The sequence below is a fragment of the Macaca nemestrina genome, chromosome 3 (genome assembly GCF_043159975.1).
Source record: "Macaca nemestrina isolate mMacNem1 chromosome 3, mMacNem.hap1, whole genome shotgun sequence".
Classification (NCBI taxonomy): Eukaryota; Metazoa; Chordata; class Mammalia; order Primates; family Cercopithecidae; genus Macaca; species Macaca nemestrina.
The window spans coordinates 147,587,441-147,607,918 of record NC_092127.1 but is presented as its reverse complement, the minus strand read 5'-3'; the positions used below and the strand labels follow the sequence as shown (position 1 = coordinate 147,607,918).

The window sequence follows — 20,478 nt, the reverse complement described above, 5'->3', positions numbered from 1 at the left end:
TTGAATGTTGTTTTTCTCTGTGGAAATGGGAATGAAATGAAATGGGGTCCTATTCCCCCTTTCTCAAAAGATTGCCAAATCCATAGAAGATTCAGCGCTCTCTCTGTCTCCTTGTCTCTCCCCTCCATCTCACACCCTACCATCTTTTGTCTCTGTTACTTACTCAGGAGATGTGAAAGCCACTACATAATAAGTGTACCATTGCTATTCCTGAAAACTAAAAATACAAAAATTAGCCAGGCGTGGTGGCATGTGCCTGTAATCCCAGCTACTCCAGAGGCTGAAGCAGGAGAATTGCTTGCACCCGGAAGGCGGAGGCTGCAGTAAGCCAAGATTGTGCCATTGCACTCCAGCCTGGGCGACAGAGCAAGACCTAAAAAAAAAAAAAAAAAAAAAAAAAAAAAAAAGGCAGCATTTAGGTATCCACAGTCTGTACCAGAATTAGACAAAAAATCACTTATAAGAAGAGGAACAAATATTTGAAAGAAGATTAAAACCTCTTATCATACATGAAGTACAAATGCCTTCTGCAAGTTTAGCCATTAGTTTATTGATAATGAATATACTGTTTACTGTGTTGTATAGATTTAATTATACTATTTCAATAAGTGTTTTCTTTTACAAAACTTTCAAAATGATTATTGCAGCATTGTTTATCATGAAAAAATAGAGCAATCTACATATACCAGTAATGAGAGAATGACTAACTATACTCTAAACATTCCATAGACTATCATTCAACCTTTTAAAATTGTAATTATGAAAACTATATTGCAGAAGTTTATATACAGAAAAAAATGTATAGTTAAGTAGTTACCATCATGTGCATATAATTTTATTTTCTTACTGTGATGTTTTCATTACACATACAATTTTATGCACATGTTGGTAATTATTTACATATTTATATTAGAATTGAAAGGGTAAATGTAAAAGTAGATATTTTAATAATGGTGTTAGGATCCCTTTGTTTTTCAGATTTTACCTAATGTTATATTGCCATAATAAAAATTTAGAAGGTAACTTTGAAATCTCGGAAAATCATCTACATAGGATTCTGTGCATGTGTTGGGGGGTTTGGGGTGTATGTGTAAAGAATATACATGATGATTTATCAACAGGCATGTGGTATTACTTTCTTGTAGTTGCTGGCAATGTTGCTTAAGAAGAAACGTTCCCTTCTTAACAGCCACATCCTCCATCTAACTTTTTCTTTGGTGGGAACTGTTGATAGTGGACATGAGACCTCCATTATTCCAAATTCGACTGCTTTCCAGGACCTCCTTTGTGATTTTGAAGTATGTATATAAGCATAATAATATATAATCAATGAATGTATTTCTTACTCCATATGATTATAAACTATTTTATCTCTAAAATGTGTTTAAAGTCCTGTAATTTTGTGACATTCATGTTAATATCATTTAGTAAAAGATAAAAAGTAGAATAATGCTGGGGTTCCTTTTCTCCAAGGATATTCCATTTTGCAAATATTTTAGAAGTGAAATGGTATGGTGCATATCCCTAACTAGCTAATTTGCTGCTGGCAGTGGCATTACGTGAGTCGAACATATTTTCATCAAGCGATTCTGATAGAAACTTTTTCTTGATAAATAGGACCTAGACCTCTAATTTTGGTTACAACTGCATGGTAAAATATCATTCATTTTATGTTCGCATTTCATAGTCTACGTTTTCTGCTTCTACTGCTATATCCTAACTCAAGCCCTAATCAATTTTTCTCCTATTCATACTAGGATAACTATCACTTCTTTTTCCCCTTTGCTCAGGCTGTCCTGCATACCCTTGGGACCTCATTCTTTCAAAGGCATTTTCATTTCTACTGGCTTATTACTGTAACAGCTTATACTCTGTTCTCTCAAGGCAGCACTTAATCACTCATAGCCTTTTTCCATTTAATTTCTTGTTTACAGCACTTTGCATGTTAGTTACTATATACTAAATTTATATAATATATCCCTTTGAAACTGCAGGATCTGTAGGCTTTATGATTGCAGAGATAGTGTTTATCTTCTTTGTCTTTGTGTTCCTACCACCCAGAATAGTGCCTAGCACTTAGTATTTGCAAACTCTTATGTCTAGGCCCTAACCGTTCTTCCTCACAACTACTGTAAGCTCTGTTTTGTCAGTTATTGAATCCCTCACAAATAGTGTGCCCTAAGTACTTTACTGACACTGTATTTTCAAAGCTTAGTAGAAGCTTCCCTCTAAATAAAAATCTATGGTCTGTACTCAGTTTTCAGTATCCCCAACTCTCAGTAACATTGGCTGTTGTCTGTTTCCCTCGTATTCTTTCAAGTTATACTTCTTTTGCTAGCTTTCAGGTGTTAATATCCTCGTTCTTATATCTTTCTATTTTTTTCTATTATTTTCTTGCAGTGATGTTTTCATTATTTTTTGTAAAGATGTCCATCTTTACTTTTTTACATTTTCCTGTGTTTGTTGTTTTCCTTCCTTTAAACTCCTACCTAGGTTGACAGTCTCATCTCTGTGGAGTTGATCCTCAAATCTAAATCTCTAACCTTGGCATCTGAATTCCAGACTTATTTCTAATTCTTGCTCAACACTTCCATTTTTGTGTCCCATCAGCACCTTAACTGAACTTGGCATCCCTCCTCAAATTAGTTCTTCCTTCTAACTTCTCTGTTTATGTTAATAACACCACCATTTGCCTAGTCACCAAGGCTTGAAATTGAAAACATCAGCTTCCTTCTTCTCTGTCTGTAAACAGTCTGATATTGTCATATAGGTTCTACTTTCACATTCCATAGTCTGCCTTTTCTGCTTCTACTGCTATATCTTAATTCAAGCCATACTCAATTCTTCTCCTATTCATACTAGGATAACTATCACTTCTTTTTTCCCTTTGCTCAGGCTGTCCTACATACCCTTGGGACCTCATTCTTTCAAAGGCATAATCTTGTCATTTATTCAAGGACTTGCACTGATTTTCCTTTTCTACACTATAAAGTACACATTTCTCAGCCTAGTATTCAACGTTCTGATATCCAAACCTCTTACTCTTTTAGAAAGCACTTGCTGAATATTTTTGAGGCAAGCACTGTATTAGTTACGAAGGATGTGAAAAGAAAAGGCAAGAGTCCACGACTGAAGGCATTTAGTCCATTAGAAGAAAAAGACAAAGAAATAGATAATTTAAAACTAGTGAAAGCCCAGAGATGGTAGACAGAAAGGATTATGGGATCACTAAGAAGACCTACCTAACCCAGCCTAACCTTGTTTTCACCTGGTAACTGACACATTTAAATCAAGGATTATCTTCAGTCTCAGATTTCTGATTAAAACTCAATATACAAACATCAGAAATTTAGTTGCTTAATAAATTTTGGCTTTATTTTATAGTACATTGCTGACTTTATGGCCTCTTATAGCATCCCTAATTACTCCAAACCGCAAGTAGTCTATAAATACCTAATTTACCAAATTTTTAAAATAGTCATTTGACAAATATAAGGAAAATAATTGCAGTGCCATAAACAATTTTTTGTGATTGTTTTAGAATTTATTGTGTGCATCTAAAAGTTCAGTCTATCTTTAAAGAATATTATACCTTATAAATACTTTGCAATAAGAGACTTTAATTTCTCCCTTTCCATTTTTATGCTATTGTTGTATACATTTACTTCTATATATTTATAATCCCTACAATAGTTTGTATTATTTTTGCTTTAAATGATGAATTTTTTTCAAAAGACATTTTACAATTATTTTCTATTTGACTACATATATAGTATTTATAGCTTTTTTATTCCATTGCGTAAATCTAAATTTCCATCTTGTGTAATTTTTCTGCCTGGAGATACTTTTTTAACATTTCTGTATTACAGAAATATTGGCAGTGAATTCCGTCATCTGGAAAAGTCTTCCATTTCTTTCTTCCTTTTCGAAGGACATTTTTGCATGGAATAGAATTCTAGTTGACTGTTTTTATTGTTTTCACACGTTAAAGATGTCATTCATGTCATTGTCCCCTTTGTCCACTTTATGTTTCTTCTGCTTGGGTTTATTGATTTGTGAGTTTGTCATTTTCATCACATTTGAATTTTTTAGCCATTATTTCTTCAATGATTTTTCCTGCCACTCCCTTCCCTTTTCTGGACACGAGTTACACGTATCTTAGATTGCTTGAAACTGTCTCGAATCACTCATACACTAAATCTGGTATTTCTCTTTAGTATTTTTTTCTTATGCTTCATTCTGAATAATTTCCATTGTTATGTTTTCAAGGTTATTAAATTGTTTTTCCGAAGTATCTCATCTGCTATTAATGCCATCCAGTATATTTTTCATTTTAACTATTTTATTTGTCATGTCTAGAGGTTTGTTTGGGGGCTTTGGTTGTCTTTCATTTGGCTCCATATCATGTTCATGTTTTTCATTACACTCTTTAGCATATGGAGGATATTCGTAATAGCTTTGTAAAAGTGTGATAATTTCATCATTTTGGTCATTTTTTTGGCCAATTTATATAAGTGGTTTTATAGAGCTTTATAAAATAATAATTATAAAAGTGAAATAAGTTCCATGTGCTGTATTGTTTGTTGGTTTGGCATTTGGGCATTTTTTTTAACCTTAAATATACTACTGTTTTTATTTTTTATAGGTCTGGCTCCATGCACCATATGAACTTCATCTTTCCTTATTTGAACACTTTATTGAACTACTCACAGAGTCCAGGTATTAATTAATACTCATGTAGTTAGTTATTCAGCTATAGAAAAGGGGATAGTACAGTGTATACAATCTTCTTTCTCTTACAGTGAAGCTTCAAAGAATGCCAAATTAATGAGAGAATTCCAGTTAATCCCAAAGCTGCTCCTGACTCTTCGAGACATGTCTTTATCCCAGCCTACTATTGCTGCTATTAGTAATGTGCTGAGCTTCTTACTGCAAGGTTTTCCCAACAGCAATGATCTGCTCAGGTAGGAAATCTTCTTTGTCTTTGTCTTTTTATTAACTAAAAGTACCAATCAGGTTAAGAGGGGTGAGATGAATGTAGTTGGTTTTTATGACTGTGTAATAACACCTGTAATGTTAATACTATTCAAAATATGTATGATGCATGGAAAACATGAGTGAGACAATGTCTTGCTTTGATGGAGCAAAGCTAATTGTTGCCACTAGTGAATAATAGAATATTGGTGAGAAAAGATATAGGAATTAGCCCAGTGAAATTGGCCTGGATATAATGTATTCAGTCCAGGAATTCTTGGTTCCCAATCCTATTTCCCAAGCCCTGCTAATTTTTAAGTGTATGTGCACAAGCATACATACACACTCCAAAATAGTGGGTGTGCCACCTCTATTTTTTATTCTCTTTCATTCAAACAGATTATGGTATTTTAAATCTGTTGCATATCCACACTTTTTAATATGATATAAGTATTATTTTGCAGACAATGCAAAATGTGGTTTAAGGCATATTGATGGCATGTCTGTAGAAGTGTTCTTATGTTCACATGATAATCCCCATTTTGGAAAATTTGGGGATTATAGAAAGAAAACAAGAAAAACAAACTGCACAATTGAATATTTTTCAAGTAGAGAATTGCTTAAACTGGACTTGGTCACTACTGTTCATGTGATCTACCAAGTATCTCAGGTAAAATCACACTCATTTATTCAGTTATTCTCATAGACTAACCTCTAATCTGTATAGTTTGTAAATCACTCACTTTTGTGTTAATTTGCCTTCAAAACATATTTTTAAACCTGGTGGGGCAGGCGTGGTGGCAAACGCCTATAATCCCAGCACTTTGGGAGGCCGAGGTGGGCGGATCATGAGGTCAGAAGTTCAAGACCATCCTGAACAACATGGTGAAAACCCATCTCTACTAAAAATATGAACAATTAGCCAGGCGTGGTCGTGGGCACCTGTAATCCCAGCTACTCGGGAGGCTGAGGTAGGAGAATCACTTGAACCCAAGAGGCGGAGGTTGCAGTGAGCCAAGATGGCGCCACTGCACTCTAGCCTGGGCGACAAGAGTGAGACTCCGTCTCAAACAAACAAACAAACAAAAAAACCTGGTGGCAGATTTAAACTTCAGCTTAAGAATTATTTTGGAGAATTATAATTATCATTATGTCAAGAATGTATTCCTAGCATTGTAATGGTCACTTTGCTGAAATTATTACCTAAACCTGTAAAAGTTTTTGTTTTTTTTCCTACTTTATAAATGAAGAAACAAAGCCCACATAATTAGAGTGTGATACGGCCAGGGTGTTTTTTCTTCTCCTGTTCCCCCTACTCCAGGAATTTGATCATATATGTAAACCCAAGTTCTTAACCACTGGGCTACAGTGGATCCATCCAGTTAATGTTAGGACATTCGAATATGGATCATGTTGTTTGGTTTTTGAAACCATTTGCACGTTAGTGCATTAAAGAATTCATATTTTGAAGAACTGTATTTTCCCCATATTTTAAAAGCATTATTTTATGTAATGTTACTTGGGATGGTCCAAGAGGAAGCAAACTAAATATTATCACCTAATGGTCCTTAAAAGGCTAGTTAAGATAAGAAGTCCTATTTTGGCTTTATTTCTTTGTACTTTGTTGTTTTGGGAAGAGGAAAAAGAAAATCCATAATCTTGTTTTCCTTTGTTTAAAGATTTGGCCAGTTTATTTCTTCTACTTTGCCAACCTTTGCAGTTTGTGAGAAATTTGTAGTAATGGAAATAAATAATGAAGAGAAGCTTGACACTGGTAAGTTGATTCTGGAGCTTGGAGAAGATAGTGGTCAACTAAATATTATGTCTTTTTTTCTTCTGGCCCAAATTAGACCTGAATTATATGTGATTATATATAATATATGTATAACTTTTCTCATTACGTTATATTTTTTGGCCTTTCTCTGATGTATTTGTCTTATATCAAGCCTATACAATATGCAGTATTACAGTATTACCTACAAAATTTAATAGGGTGTGAATTTCACTTTAAAAATAAAATGTTTCCTATTTTTATAGAGTATTCATAGCAATGTTTCTTTAAATAGCAAATTCTTCCTGTGTAATTTGAACATTGTTTGATTTTTTTAATGTGTGTATATCTTTTCAGAAACATGATACTTGTTAAACTAAATTATATCCATATATCTATATTACTGTTATTTTCACTTCCCTGTTAAATATTTAGTAGTCACTGAGAAAAAAACATTTTACTAGAATCATTTTATGTAAGTATAATATAAAAATAATTTCATAAGTTGTAAGTTCCTGGGTCCATGACAAGCACGTATTTTGGAAACCTTTCCTCATTTAGTATATATATATTCCCCACTCTGTTCCCATATGTTTTTCCTGTTGTATGTGCTAGGACAGGAGAGTTGCTTGGAATGCATTGAAAGGACCTTTTTTTAGGTTGACCTCTGGAATTAAATTCTCAGAATCTTATATTTGTTCAGCCTTATTTACATTATTACTCTATTACATTATTCCCAAATCATATCATATAGATTATTTCATTTAAATCCATACCACCCCATCCACCTGGAGGGTAGAGAGGAACTGTTGTTGTATCACTTCCTCCCAAAGGGGTTCTCCATGTTGTCTGTTCTTCCCGAGCACAGCCTCTCCTGTGCTTCATGAGTAAGAGAAAGTGGTGTGATTACAGTTTTCAAAGGAGAGATGGAGAGATTTGAAAAACTAAGTGACTTGCTGTAAATCACACAGTATGTTAGTGACAGGTTCAGGACCCCTGACTGTTACCTACTGCCAATTCATTTAGAATGATGTTGATATTTCTCTGATGAAGCAAATTAGCAGTGGATGATAAGTATAAAGATCAGATCAATGAATAACACTTATTGAATACTTACTAAGTGCTCTATATAATTTTGTAATAACTGTATGAAATAGGTACTATTATTCCAATTATACAAGGGAGGAAACTGCAGCCCAAAAAGATACAAGTAAAAGAAACTTATCCAATATCATACCATTGACTATATGGGAACTCAGGTAGTCCAAACCAGCATTCTAAGCTTTTAACTACTACATTTTCCTACCAAATACAAAGATTATTTCTAAGTTCTAAATTAATATAGGCTGACTAATTATGGTTAGGTAGTGAAAGTACTTTAAATATTGCTGAAATATGTAAGGAATTTATTTCAAGTATACAAAATATGTGGGCTGAACGTGGTGGCTCACACCTGTAATCCCAACACTTTGGGAGGCTGAAGCAGGTAAATTGCTTGAGTCTAGGAATTCAAGACCAGCCTGGGCAACATGGCAAAGCTCCGTCTCTACAAAAAATACAAAAATTACCCAGGCATGTTGGCGTGCATCTGTAGACCCAGCTACTCAGAAGGCCGCAGTAGGAGGATCACTTGAGCCTGAGGAGGTTGAGGCTGTAGTGAACTGTAATTGTGTCACTGCACTTGGGTGACAGAGTGAGATTCTGGTCTCCAAAAACAGACAAAAAAAAAGTGGGAAAAATATTTCTCTGGTTTCCATATTTATTTGTTGTCCATTGAATTCAGTAACCATAGTAGTGTTGTAAATTTTTCTTTCATATAAAACATTGAAGTAGGGATGTATAAATTAGTAAATTTTTCTTTCGATATGCCAAGTTGATTAGACTGATATTATCATCAGCTTATTGTCATTTGAAATAATAAAGTCAGAAGCAAATTGCTAGTCTTATTAGTATATGACATTTATTATTTATTTGATATGCACTGAAGACTTTATTGAGTATAATATAATGTTCTAAAAAATGAAAACTGGCAGTAAGAAAAGGAGACATAAAAGATAAAATTGTTAATTTCTGGCTAGATTATTACTTTATTGTAGAAAAATTTAAAGGAAGTAGCTCTTAGAGTAATGTAAGTTTTGTGATATTCTTTTGATAAGGCAATTACCAGTCTCTGTCTTCTTAGAAGAGGGAGGATCTTGGGTTCTTTTTGGTAGCTTGAAGTACCCATAATGATTAAGGTACTAAATTAGCATTATAAAGGACAGTTTAAAGGTACATTGCCCCAAACAAGTAGAAGTATATAACCCTGAAACTTTAGCCTGAACCTTAGTTCTAGTAAGAAGGAAAGTATAGGAATACCTCAGAAATATTGCAGGTTTAGTTCCACACCACTGCAAATGAAGCTAACATCACAATAAAGTGAGTCACATAAATTTTTTGGTTTCCCAGTGCTGTAAAAGTTATGTTTACACTATACTGTAGTCTACTATATGTGCAGTAGCATTGTGTCTTAAAAAAATGTATGTAACTCAATTTAAAAGTTTTTTATTGCTAAAAAATGCTAACAATCATCTGAGCCTTCAGCAAATCGTAATTTTTGCTGATGGAGGGTGATGTCTGGATATTGTTGGCTGCTGATTGACCAGGGTGGTGGTTGCTGAAGGTTGAGGTGGCTGTGGCAATTTCTTAAAATAAGACAGGTGATGGATATGCTAATTATTTAGGTGATGGATATGCTAATTTTAGGTGATGGATATGCTAATTATTCTGCTTTGGTCATTACAAACTACATTCAATACATGGTACACATGTATTGAAATATCATACTGTTTCCCATGACTATATACAATTATATGTCAATTAAAAATAATAATATAAGCAAAAAAGGACAATATAGTTTGTTATAACAATGGACTGTTCCTTTCACAAAAGTTTTCTGTGTAGCATGCAGTACTGTTTGATGGCATTTTACCTATGGTAGAACTTCTTTAAAAATGGGAGTCAATCCTTTCAAAAACTGTCACTGCTATATCAATTAAGTTTATGTACTATTGTAAATCATTTGTTGTTATTTGAACAATGTTCAAAGCATTTTGACCAGAAGTAGATTTCCATCTCAAGAAATCACTTTCTTTGCTCATCCGTAAGAAGCAGCTCCTCATCTGTTAAAGTTATATCATGAGATTGCAGTAATTCAATCACATCTTTAGGCTTCACATCTTATTCTAATTCTCTTGCTGTTTCTACCACATCTGCACTTACTTCTTCCACTGAAGTCTTGAACCCCTCAAAGTCATCCATAAGGGTTGGAATCAACTTCTTCCAAACTCCTGTTAATGTTTATATTTTGACCTCTTCCCATGAATCATGAATATTCTTAATGGCATCTAAATTGGTGAATTTTATCCAAAAGATTTACTTTACTTTGCCCAGATCCATCAGGTAAATCACTGTCTATGGCAGCTATAGCCTTAAGAAATGTATTTCTTAAATAATACAACTTTGAAGTTAATTTGAAGTCAAAATTACTGCTTGATTCATGGGCTGCAGAATGGATGTTGTATTAGCAGGCATGAAAGCAACATTAACTTTTTTGTGCATCTCCGTCAGAGCTCTTGGATAGCTAGGTGCATTGTCAATGAGCTGGTAGTATTTTGAAAGAAACCTTTATTTCTGAGCAGTAGGTCTGAACAGTGGGCTTAAAATATTCGGTAAACCATACTGTAAGCAGATGTGCTGTCATCCAGACTCTCTTATTTCATTTAGCGAGCACAGGCAGAGTAGACTGAGCTTTATTCTTAGGGCCCAAGGATTTTCTTTTTTTTTTTTTTTTTTTTTTTCTTTTGAGACGGAGTCTTGCTGTGTCACCCAGGCTGGAGTGCAATGGCCAGATCTCGGCTCACTGCAAGCTCCGCCTCCCGGGTTCACGCCATTCTCCTGCCTCAGCCTCCCGAGTAGCTGGGACTACAGGCACCCGCCACCTCGCCCGGCTAGTTTTTTTTTGTATTTTTTATTAGAGACCGGGTTTCACCGTGTTAGCCAGGATGGTCTCGATCTCCTGACCTCGTGATCCGCCCGTCTCGGCCTCCCAAAGTGCTGGGATTACAGGCTTGAGCCACCGCGCCCGGCCAGGATTTTCAAGATGATGAATGAGCATTGGCTTCCACTTAAAGTCACCCGCTGCGTTAGCCTCTAACAAGAGAGTCAGCTCTGTTCTTTGGAGCTTTAAAGCCAGACATTGACTTCTCCCCTTTAGCTACGAAAGTCCTACGTGGCATCTTCTTCCAATAGGCAGCTGTTGGAAAAAAATCTGTTGAGAAGTCTGTTGGAGAAATCTGCTGTTTAGTGTAGTCATGTTCATTAATTATCTTACTAGATCTTCTGTATAACTTGCTGCAACTTCTATATCAGCACTTGCTGCTTCATCTTTCACATTTGTTAGGGATATGGCTTCTTTCCTTAAACCTCATGAACCAGCCTCTTCTAGTTCCAGCTTTTCTTTTTGTCTGTTTTTGAGACAGGGTCTCACTTTGTCACCCATGCTGGAGTGCAGTGGCACAATCATGGCTAACTGCAGCCTCGACCTCCTGGGCTCCAGCAATCCTCACACATCAGCCTTTTGAGTACCTGGGACTATAGGTGTGTGCTAGCATGCCCAGTTCATTTCTTCATTTTTTTAGAGACGGGGTCCAACTGTGTTGCCCAGGTTGGTCTCAAACTCCTGGACTCAAGCAATTCTCCCACCTCAGCCTCCCTAATGTTTTGTTGCAGTCATGAGCCAGTGCATCTGGCCCCCAACTTTGCTTCTGCAGCTTTCTCAGCTTTCTCAGCCTTCATAGAGTTGAAGAGAGTTCAGGCTTTGCTCAGGAGTATGTTTTAGCTTAAGGGACTGTTGTAGATGATTTAGTCTTCTATCTAGACCAGTAAAACTTTCTATCAGCAATAGGCTGTTTCACTTTTTTTTTTTTTTTTTTTTGATCATCGTGTGTTCATTGGAGTAGCACTTTCAGTTTTCTTCAAGAATTTTTTTTGTATTCACAACTTAGCTAACTTTTTAGCACAAGAGGCCAGCTTTGGGCTTGTGTCATCTTTCAACATACCTTCCTCTCTGAACTTAATCATTTCTTGCTTTTGATTTAAAGTGAGAGATACGTGACTCTTCCTTTCACTTGAACATCTAGGTGCCATTGTAGGGTTATTAATTAGTCTAATTTCAATACTATTATGTCTCAGGGAATAGGGAAGCCTGAGAATAATGAGAGAGACGGGGAAATGACCAGTCGAAGCTGTCAAAAGCACATTTTTTAAAATTAAGTTAACCATTATAAGAGTACAGTTTGTGGCACTTGTAAACAATTATGATAGTAACATCAAAGATCACAGATCACTGTAACAGATATTATAATAATGAAAAAGTTTGAAACATTGTAAGAATTACCAAAATAAGACAGAGACATGAAGTAAGCACATGCTTTTGAAAAAAAAAGGCCTGATTGGACTCTCTGTATGTATAGTTGCCACAATCCTTTAATTTATAAGAAAGGCAGTATCTGCAAAGTGCATTAAAAGGTGTGCCTCTGTGAGGTCTGTGACTCAGTAACACATAGCTCTGCTGGAGTAGAGTTGGGCCTAGAATGCTGGGTTGTCGATGCCCAATTCTGTGTACTTGCCGTACTATCTGAGAACGTCTGAGCTCCATTACTTCCTCTCTTTTCTAATTTCTCTTTTATGTGTTTGTGTGCCTTTGCCTTTCTTCTGTGCTATTTAATTCTAACTTTTCTTTATGTTATTACATTTACTGAATAAGTCTTTGCTTTCTAGTTTCAATTTTTAAATCTGGTAGATTTAACTGTATCTTTCAAAAAAGAAACTAAAATTTAAGGATTTGAGAGGTTGAGAGTCAGTAGTGATTATTATTTTTATTCACATGGTCCTCATTTGATGACTTTCCCCCTATTGAGAAGTCAAGGGGAATATTAATGTAACGTAAAAAAGATCTCACAGCCTTATTATCACTAGTTTAGGAAATGTCAAATGTAAATGAACAATTTTCAGAGTTCTAAAGAGAAATATTTAACTGACCCTTTTTCTTGTCCATGTTGGTGAAAAGCAGTCCTGGAGAAAATGTTTTCTAAAAGATATATTTTTCAGTAAACTTTCCAAGAACTATGTTGTATATTTTCTTTTAGCTTATCTACTAGGGAGATTTAATGTATTTATTTTTATTTAAGGAACTGAAGAGGAGTTTGGAGGTCTTGTATCTGCTAATCTTATACTTTTGAGGAACAGACTTCTGGATATCTTGCTAAAACTAATTTATACATCTAAAGAAAAGACAAGCATTAATTTGCAGTAAGTAAATATTTTTAAAAGTTATTATACCAGTTGCTACTATTAGTTAATTCATGTTAGGCAAAAGAAGGAATTGCCATTGACTTTAAATAGATTTTTTTAACCCTGAAGTTTATAGTATCTCAAGAATGAAACTCAGTCTTCTTTTTCCTTTTTGATTGGAAATCCTAATTTCTGAAAGTAATTTTGTTTTTTGTTTTTTAAATCCATCTGTCTTTGAATAGAGCTTGTGAAGAACTGGTGAAGACACTGGGTTTTGACTGGATCATGATGTTTATGGAGGAACACTTACATTCCACCACAGTTACAGCAGCCATGAGGATTCTTGTTGTCCTACTAAGTAATCAGTCTATTCTCATCAAGTTTAAAGAAGGACTCAGTGGTGGAGGATGGCTTGAACAGACAGATTCTGTCTTAACTAATAAGATTGGAACTGTATTAGGTATGAGACTTTTCTAGTAAGCTGCTTGGAAATGAGCTGGTGTGTTTTGTTTTATTTTTAAATTTTATGTAAACTTATCCTCTGCAGTTTGATCACCATTAAGGAGATATTAATTTTAATTAATGATAGAATGAAGATCTTAGAAGATTTCAAATTAGGCCTTTTAAGTGGCAAATCAAACTGAAGACAGATAAGACACTAAGATTTGAAAACTCAGGGAATTCCTCAGGATCTTTTTGTAATATAGGCCTTACTGATCTGTAAGTAAATAATTAGCAAATTATCAGTAGAACTAAATTAATAATAATAATAAATATTTATTTTGAGTACTTACTGTCTGCCAGTTCCTAAACACTTGCCAGGTAATAACATTTCATCACTCTGTGAGGTACAAATACTATCATATCTATTTTACAGATTAGAAAACCAAATTCATTTTACTCAGTTCCAAAGTCTATGCTTTTAACATTTATGTTATATTGCCACACAAGGATGTAAGCTCACTAGTACCATAGCTATTTTCACCCTATAACTGAGCATTTACCTAATGTTAGAAAATTGCAGTTTCCTATGCTAGATTTATTTGAACTCATATGTTTCCATTCATATTAGTAATATTACTTTGGAAAATATATATTTGAAGGTAGTGTTTTTATTGAAAGGCAAAGTCATTCCGTTCTTAAATAATTTTAGATATACATTTGTCATGTAACATTACCTTGTAAATCGTGTCTAATTGTTGTATGTCTGATCTTAAGAAGCTTATATTGAGAATATCTGTTTACCTTGGTCCAATGGGAAAAATAGGGATTAGAATTTAATATGTAATTTATTTATAGAAAACAAGTTTAAGTATCAGTGTCTAGGTGCTGTCTGTACTACTAATTCAAACATGAAAGCAAATGATAGGAGACAGATCTTTTTTTTTTTTTTTTTTTTTCTTTTTTTTTCTTTTTTTTTTGAGACGGAGTCTTACTCTGTCACCCAGGCTGGAGTGCAGTGGTGCCATCTTGGCTCACTGCAAGCTCCACCTCCTGGATTCATGCCATTCTTCTGCCTCAGCCTCCCGAGTAGCTGGGACTATAGGCACCTGCCACCACGCCCAGCTATTTTTTTTTTTTTTTTTTTTTTTTTTTTTTTTTAGTAGAGACAGGGTTTCACCGTGTTAGCCAGGATGGTCTCGATCTCCTGACCTCGTGATCTACCCGCCTCCACCTCCTAAAGTGCTGGGATTACAGGTGTCAGCCACCATGCCCGGCCATAGGAAGACAGATCTTTCAACATAGTACTATTGTATTGTTATTTCATATATGAAGAAGGTCTGAAGAAACTTCGTATGTGATAAAGGAAAAGTAATATCATTTCCATGTCACTGTGAAGTGATTTCTAAAGAAAATTGTCTGGTTTATAATATACAGTTTAAATGATCATCATAGGTACTTTTGTGCTCAAAAATATATCACTGTTTTACATGAACTCTGGGGAAGGATTTAATCTACAGATATAATTGTTTTGAATACTTTGGTAGTAAGAAGTTTCGTTTATTGGCCTTAATAATACCTACTGGAGAATAAATAATGAAAGGCATAATTGAATGTGAGTTCTGTTGAATATGCAAGGTTTAAATGCTAACTGGCAGCAATGGTTATTTGGAAGGCCAACAGCAGCAGGAGTAATCACGCCTGAGATTTATAATAGTACTTTGTGGTTTGAAAAATTATTTCACATATATAATCTCATTTGTCCTTCAAGAATCTGGAGACAGGCATATATTTTATTGCGTATAAGTTTTATTTTCTAGAAAATAAGCCTGATGAATATAAAGTAAGGATTAATTTCTCTAATTAGGAAATTAAGACTGTTAACTACATAAGGTTAGTTTGCGAGGCAGTAATACTGTGTAAGAATCTGTCTTCTTAGTCCTGTGCTTTTTCTGTCCTGCATCACTTTCACTGTATCTGACCTACCTGATTTCATGTATTAGAATCTTTTGATCCTTCATTGGTACTTTTGTGAGCATGCATATGCTGCTCCTATTTCAAAGAAGAAATCTGGGTATTCAATTTAAATTTAATTTCAATTTGACCCCGCTTAACTTAATTTTCCCTGAATATCTATCTGACACATACACATTTTTGTGTATATAAACAGGTGTATATATCAGCTCATTTGATTCTATTTCTCCTTGACGGAATAGCAACCTATTTTTTTTTTTTTTTTTTTACTTTTTTATTCACATTTATTGGTTTTTGTCAAATTTTTCTTTATAAAAATATGTATTTTTTTAATTTTACTTTAAGTTCTGGGATACATGTGCAGAACACACAGGTTTGTTACATATGTATACATGTGCCACGGTGGTTTGCTGCACCTATCAACCCATCATCTAGGTTTTAAGCCCCACATGCATTAGGTATTTGTCCTAATGCTCTCCCTCCCCTTAACCCCCACCCCACGACAGGCCCGGTATGTGATGTTCACCTCCCTGTGTCCATATGTTCTCAGTCTTCAACTCCCACTTATGAGTGAGAACATGCGGTGTTTGGTTTTCTGTTCCTCTGTTAGTTTGCTGAGGATGATTGTTTCCAGCTTCGTCCATGTCCCTGCAAAGGACATGAACTCATTCTTTTTTATGGCTGCCATAAAAATCTTCCATGTAGCTGAAACTTGTATCTAAATTAATGCTTAATCGTAGTATATTAAATATTCCTTAAGATCAATTATAGGGAAAAATAATGTGAGACTTCAGAGAGGAAAATGATAATGCCAGTTTTGTCTTTTTTTTTTTTTTTTTTTTTTTTTTTTTAGAACTTGCATTGTAATCAAAATCTATTTTACTATTTAATGTATAAAATACCACTTCATGTCTTTTGGTTTTCTTTTTCATTTTTTAAAATTTTTTTATGTTTTAGAGATTGGATCTTGTTATGTGGTTCAGGCTAGACTTAAACTCCTGGGCTCAAGCAATCCTCCCATCTCAGCCTCCTGAGTAGCTGAGATGTCTTTTGATTTCTTAGAGCTCAAAACATTGTTTATTCTTATAATTTTATTTAGAATTTACTATTAAAAAAAATCAGCATGATCTTCTAATTAAGGCAATCTTTCAGAAATGTGGCAGTTTCATTAATAAGGGCAAAGAAAATAATAATTTTCAGACTCTAAAATGGAGAAATTCGTTTTCATAGCATAGTACTGCCACTTATGACCACATTGTGACTTGAACAAATCATGTTTTCTCTGTTGTAAAAATGATAATAGTAATTTCTACCTCACATATTCATTGTGATTAAGGAGTGATCTGGGAAGGAGCTTGTTGAATTGCTATATAATTTTTTATTAATTAGAAGAGCATACTTTGGAAGTTAATTCATGTCACACTGAGGAATTGGTTAGGATAAAATATTTTAAAAGCAACGTAGACATAAAATGTTCCTTTATTATATAAAACAGTAGTTGTAATATGTACTTTGCAGCATTCCAGAAAAAAAGAAGTTGAAAAAACTATGGCTATCTATGCTGAGTGCAGTTGCTCATGCCTGTAATCTTAGCGCTTTGGGAGGCCAAGGTGGGAGGATCACCTGAAGCTAGGAGTTTGAGACTAGCCTGAGCAACATAGCAACACCCTGTCTCTACAAAAAAAAAATGTTTTAATCAGCCAGGCATGGTCGCATGTCCCTGTAGTCCTAGTTGCTGGTGAGGCTGAGACGGGAGGATCCTTTGAGTCCAGGAGTTTGAGGTTAAGTGAGCTACGATCACGCCACTGTACTCCAACGTGAACCCTCCAGAGTGAACCCTCATCTCTTAAAGAATAAATAACAAATGCAAATATCTATTTGAAATACAAATTGCTTCAGACCGAAATAAATTCTTCATCTATTGGTTGCTATTCGCAAAAGTTTCCATTGAAAATTTGAGCAACATTCACTGTGTAATGAGTACTTCCCTAGGTGTGGGGTGAACCATATGTTTAGGGTGTATCCTGAATTTCATTATAAAACAGAGGAAACAAGATTGATAGAAACACTGCTGCCATAAGCTATATTAGTAAGAACTGACCATCTCCTTTAAAAGCTGGGTTTCTAGAGGGAATTCCGGATGTTAAGCTCAGCCAGTGGATAGCTGCAGCCACAACAGGCTTGGATTTGCCATCCCACTGCCCAGCAGCTTTCCAACAGATTACAGATGATGTTGTGAGTAAAGATTGTTTTACTTACTCATTTAGTCTTATCTCTAAATTCATAGGTAATTTAAGGTTAGCTAGTTTTTCATGATTTTCAGGACAAATGAAATATATTGTTATAACAAGTTACAAAAATTAGCTGGTGGTGGTAGCTCATGCTTGTAGTCCCAGCTACCTAGGAGGCTGAGGCAGGAGGATTGCTTTGAACCCAGGAGGTGGAGCTTTAGTGAGCCAAGATCATGGCATTGCACTCCAGCCTGGGCAACAGAGCAAAACTGTGTCTCAAAAAAATAAAAATGTATTATAACAAGGATATTTTTAAGTTATATTTTTGTAGCATTCTAAATTTTGGCTGTATTTTGGATTTCACTTTTTTCTTGGGGAACTACAAGCCAAGAACACTAGAGCTCCTCTGAGGTCTTTCATTTAATAAGTAGAACTTATAGCACCTTAAGAAGGATTTTCAAACTCCTTGTATCTTATTGTCCCAACTGTGTTTCAAAACCTATATCCTAATAGACAGGCTTGCTCAAGTCAAACAAATGGTAAAGTAAAACTTTTGACTGAAGATTAATTCAACAATTGAATACTTAATTGCCTATAGTAATATGAATGTTCTGGATAGAAATGTTAACACATACTGAATTGCTTTCTCCTTTGTTAATGCAGCATGTTTATCAGTTGCTAATTTTGCACTTACTGTTATATTTTCTCTTCTCTTAGGATTCAATGTGGGCAGAAGTGCTGGTGGGAGATCGACAGTCAGGGAGATTAACCGAGATGCTTGTCATTTTCCTGGTTTTCCAGTCCTTCAGTCATTCCTTCCTAAACACACTAATGTCCCTGCCCTCTATTTTCTCCTCATGGCATTGTTTCTGCAGCAGCCAGTTAGTGAGCTGCCTGAGAACCTGCAGGTCAGTGTGCCTGTCATCAGCTGCCGGAGTAAGCAGGGTTGCCAGGTAGGAATTATCTAGCAAGGGGCGCGTGAAATTATGTATTCCAAAGAATCACCGTAGGATAATGGATAATCACTGTAAAACCAACTGTCAATTCCATCACTTTCCCCACATTTAAGGTTTGATTTGGGACAGAAAAATTTGAAAATACCACAGAAAATTTTCCCAAAAGTCCTTTGTCCCTATTTACATTTTTTTCCTATATGATTACTCTGTATATTATATATGCATAAAGACTCTGTATGATATTTAATGGTGATCTAAAGAACTCTTTTGTTACATGATTTATTTTATTTTATTTTATTTTATTTTATTTTATTTTATTTGTGAGACAGAGTCTTATTCTGTCACCCAGGCTGAAGTGCAGTGACGTGACTGACTGAAAATTTCACCTCCCGGGTTCAAGCGATTCTCCCACCTCAGCCTCCTGAGTAGCTGAAACTACAGTCAGGCGCCACCCCACTGGGCTAATTTTTGTATTTTTAGTAGAGACAGGGTCTTACCTTGTTGGCCTAGCTGGTCTTGAACTCCTGACCTCAGGTGATCCACCTGCCTCAGCCTCCCAAAGTGCTGGGATTACAGGCATGAGCCACTGTGCCCAGCCTGTTATGTGATTTATTTCTGCGGAATTAAAAATGAAAGGAGTAGCTTATATACCATAAATTAAATATCACTCCTCGAGTGGGTGTGACAGGATTCTCAGTGCAAATTCTGATTAGGGGAAAAAAAATTACTTAATGATAGATATTATCAACATTAGGAAAACAGTAAGACTTTAGTTGACTTCTAATTGAAGACTATTAAAGATGTCTATATATAGCTAATGTTTGTGGTACTGCAAAGACTTAGGAATCTAGCTTTTAGATTCAACTATGCTTCCATCCTAATGCCAAATGCTATTCAAATCAATTCTAGTAGTTGACAAAATCTTTTAAGTGTAAACACTTGAGTCTGTGCCCTTAGATTAAATCAAGATACAGATTCATGCTTAGCGCAGTTGTATTGGTTATGCAGTTTTTCAATATCCATGGTACCATAGTCATAAAGTTTATTTATAAACCTGCTATTAATAAGTCTCAATTTTTATTTTATCAGATCTTATCTGTAAGTAATCTAAAATTAAAATATTGCTGAGAATGGGAAAGAAGTGAGCTTAATGTGCTTTGTTTAAAAGATCTTGCTTAAATTTATTGGTTCTATAATTTTATCTCTTGGCTAATTAACGTGTGTTTTATTTTTACATTCTTTAGGAAAAAAGTAGAAAGCAGTTTTTTAACATAGGTACCTAAGGCAGGATGCAGAATAATAACATAGTATTCAATTTTTTTATATCTATAAAAATGAGTTTTAAAATGTAGGATGGAAGGGTACTAGTTCTTTATGTCTATATCATTGGTTACTTTTAAAAACAACGAAAAACTAGTTTCAAAGAAATTTTAGGCTATTAGAACTTACGAGGGTCTCTACTGAAAAATTAGTGGTGGCTAATATTTGCTTACTTTCACCTCTGCAGTTTGACTTGGATTCCATCTGGACATTTATCTTTGGAGTTCCTGCCTCCAGCGGAACTGTGGTCTCTTCTATCCATAACGTGTGCACAGAAGCTGTTTTTTTATTATTGGGAATGCTCCGCAGCATGCTGAATTCAGTAAGTTCACTCAGATACCCAGGCCTATTGAGAGTTCCTCCTGCCTGGGATACTTTTTTGTAAATAGAGGAATTTTTTGGTAACATAACTACTTATTTACTGCATGATCTCTGGAACTTGAGACTCTTATGTTAGACAAAGTTATGTCTAATGTAA

General features: G+C 34.9%; 1 protein-coding gene across 11 annotated transcripts in view; it reads left to right on the top strand.

Annotated features, from left to right (window-relative positions):
- LOC105496884 (WD repeat and FYVE domain containing 3) overlaps positions 1-20,478 on the top strand; it is a 307,925-nt gene that overhangs the window by 203,073 nt on the left and 84,374 nt on the right. For 10 of the 11 annotated variants that reach the window (XM_011767528.3, XM_071093605.1, XM_011767525.3 and 7 more), the window contains 8 exons: positions 1,146-1,298; positions 4,646-4,719; positions 4,803-4,964; positions 6,654-6,748; positions 12,976-13,096; positions 13,321-13,538; positions 18,442-18,677; positions 20,188-20,322. In XM_011767528.3, the coding sequence (XP_011765830.2) occupies positions 1,146-1,298; positions 4,646-4,719; positions 4,803-4,964; positions 6,654-6,748; positions 12,976-13,096; positions 13,321-13,538; positions 18,442-18,677; positions 20,188-20,322 (1,194 nt within the window). The remainder of the gene's footprint in view (positions 1-1,145; positions 1,299-4,645; positions 4,720-4,802; positions 4,965-6,653; positions 6,749-12,975; positions 13,097-13,320; positions 13,539-18,441; positions 18,678-20,187; positions 20,323-20,478) is intronic. The other variant, XM_011767530.3, reaches the window with a different exon arrangement.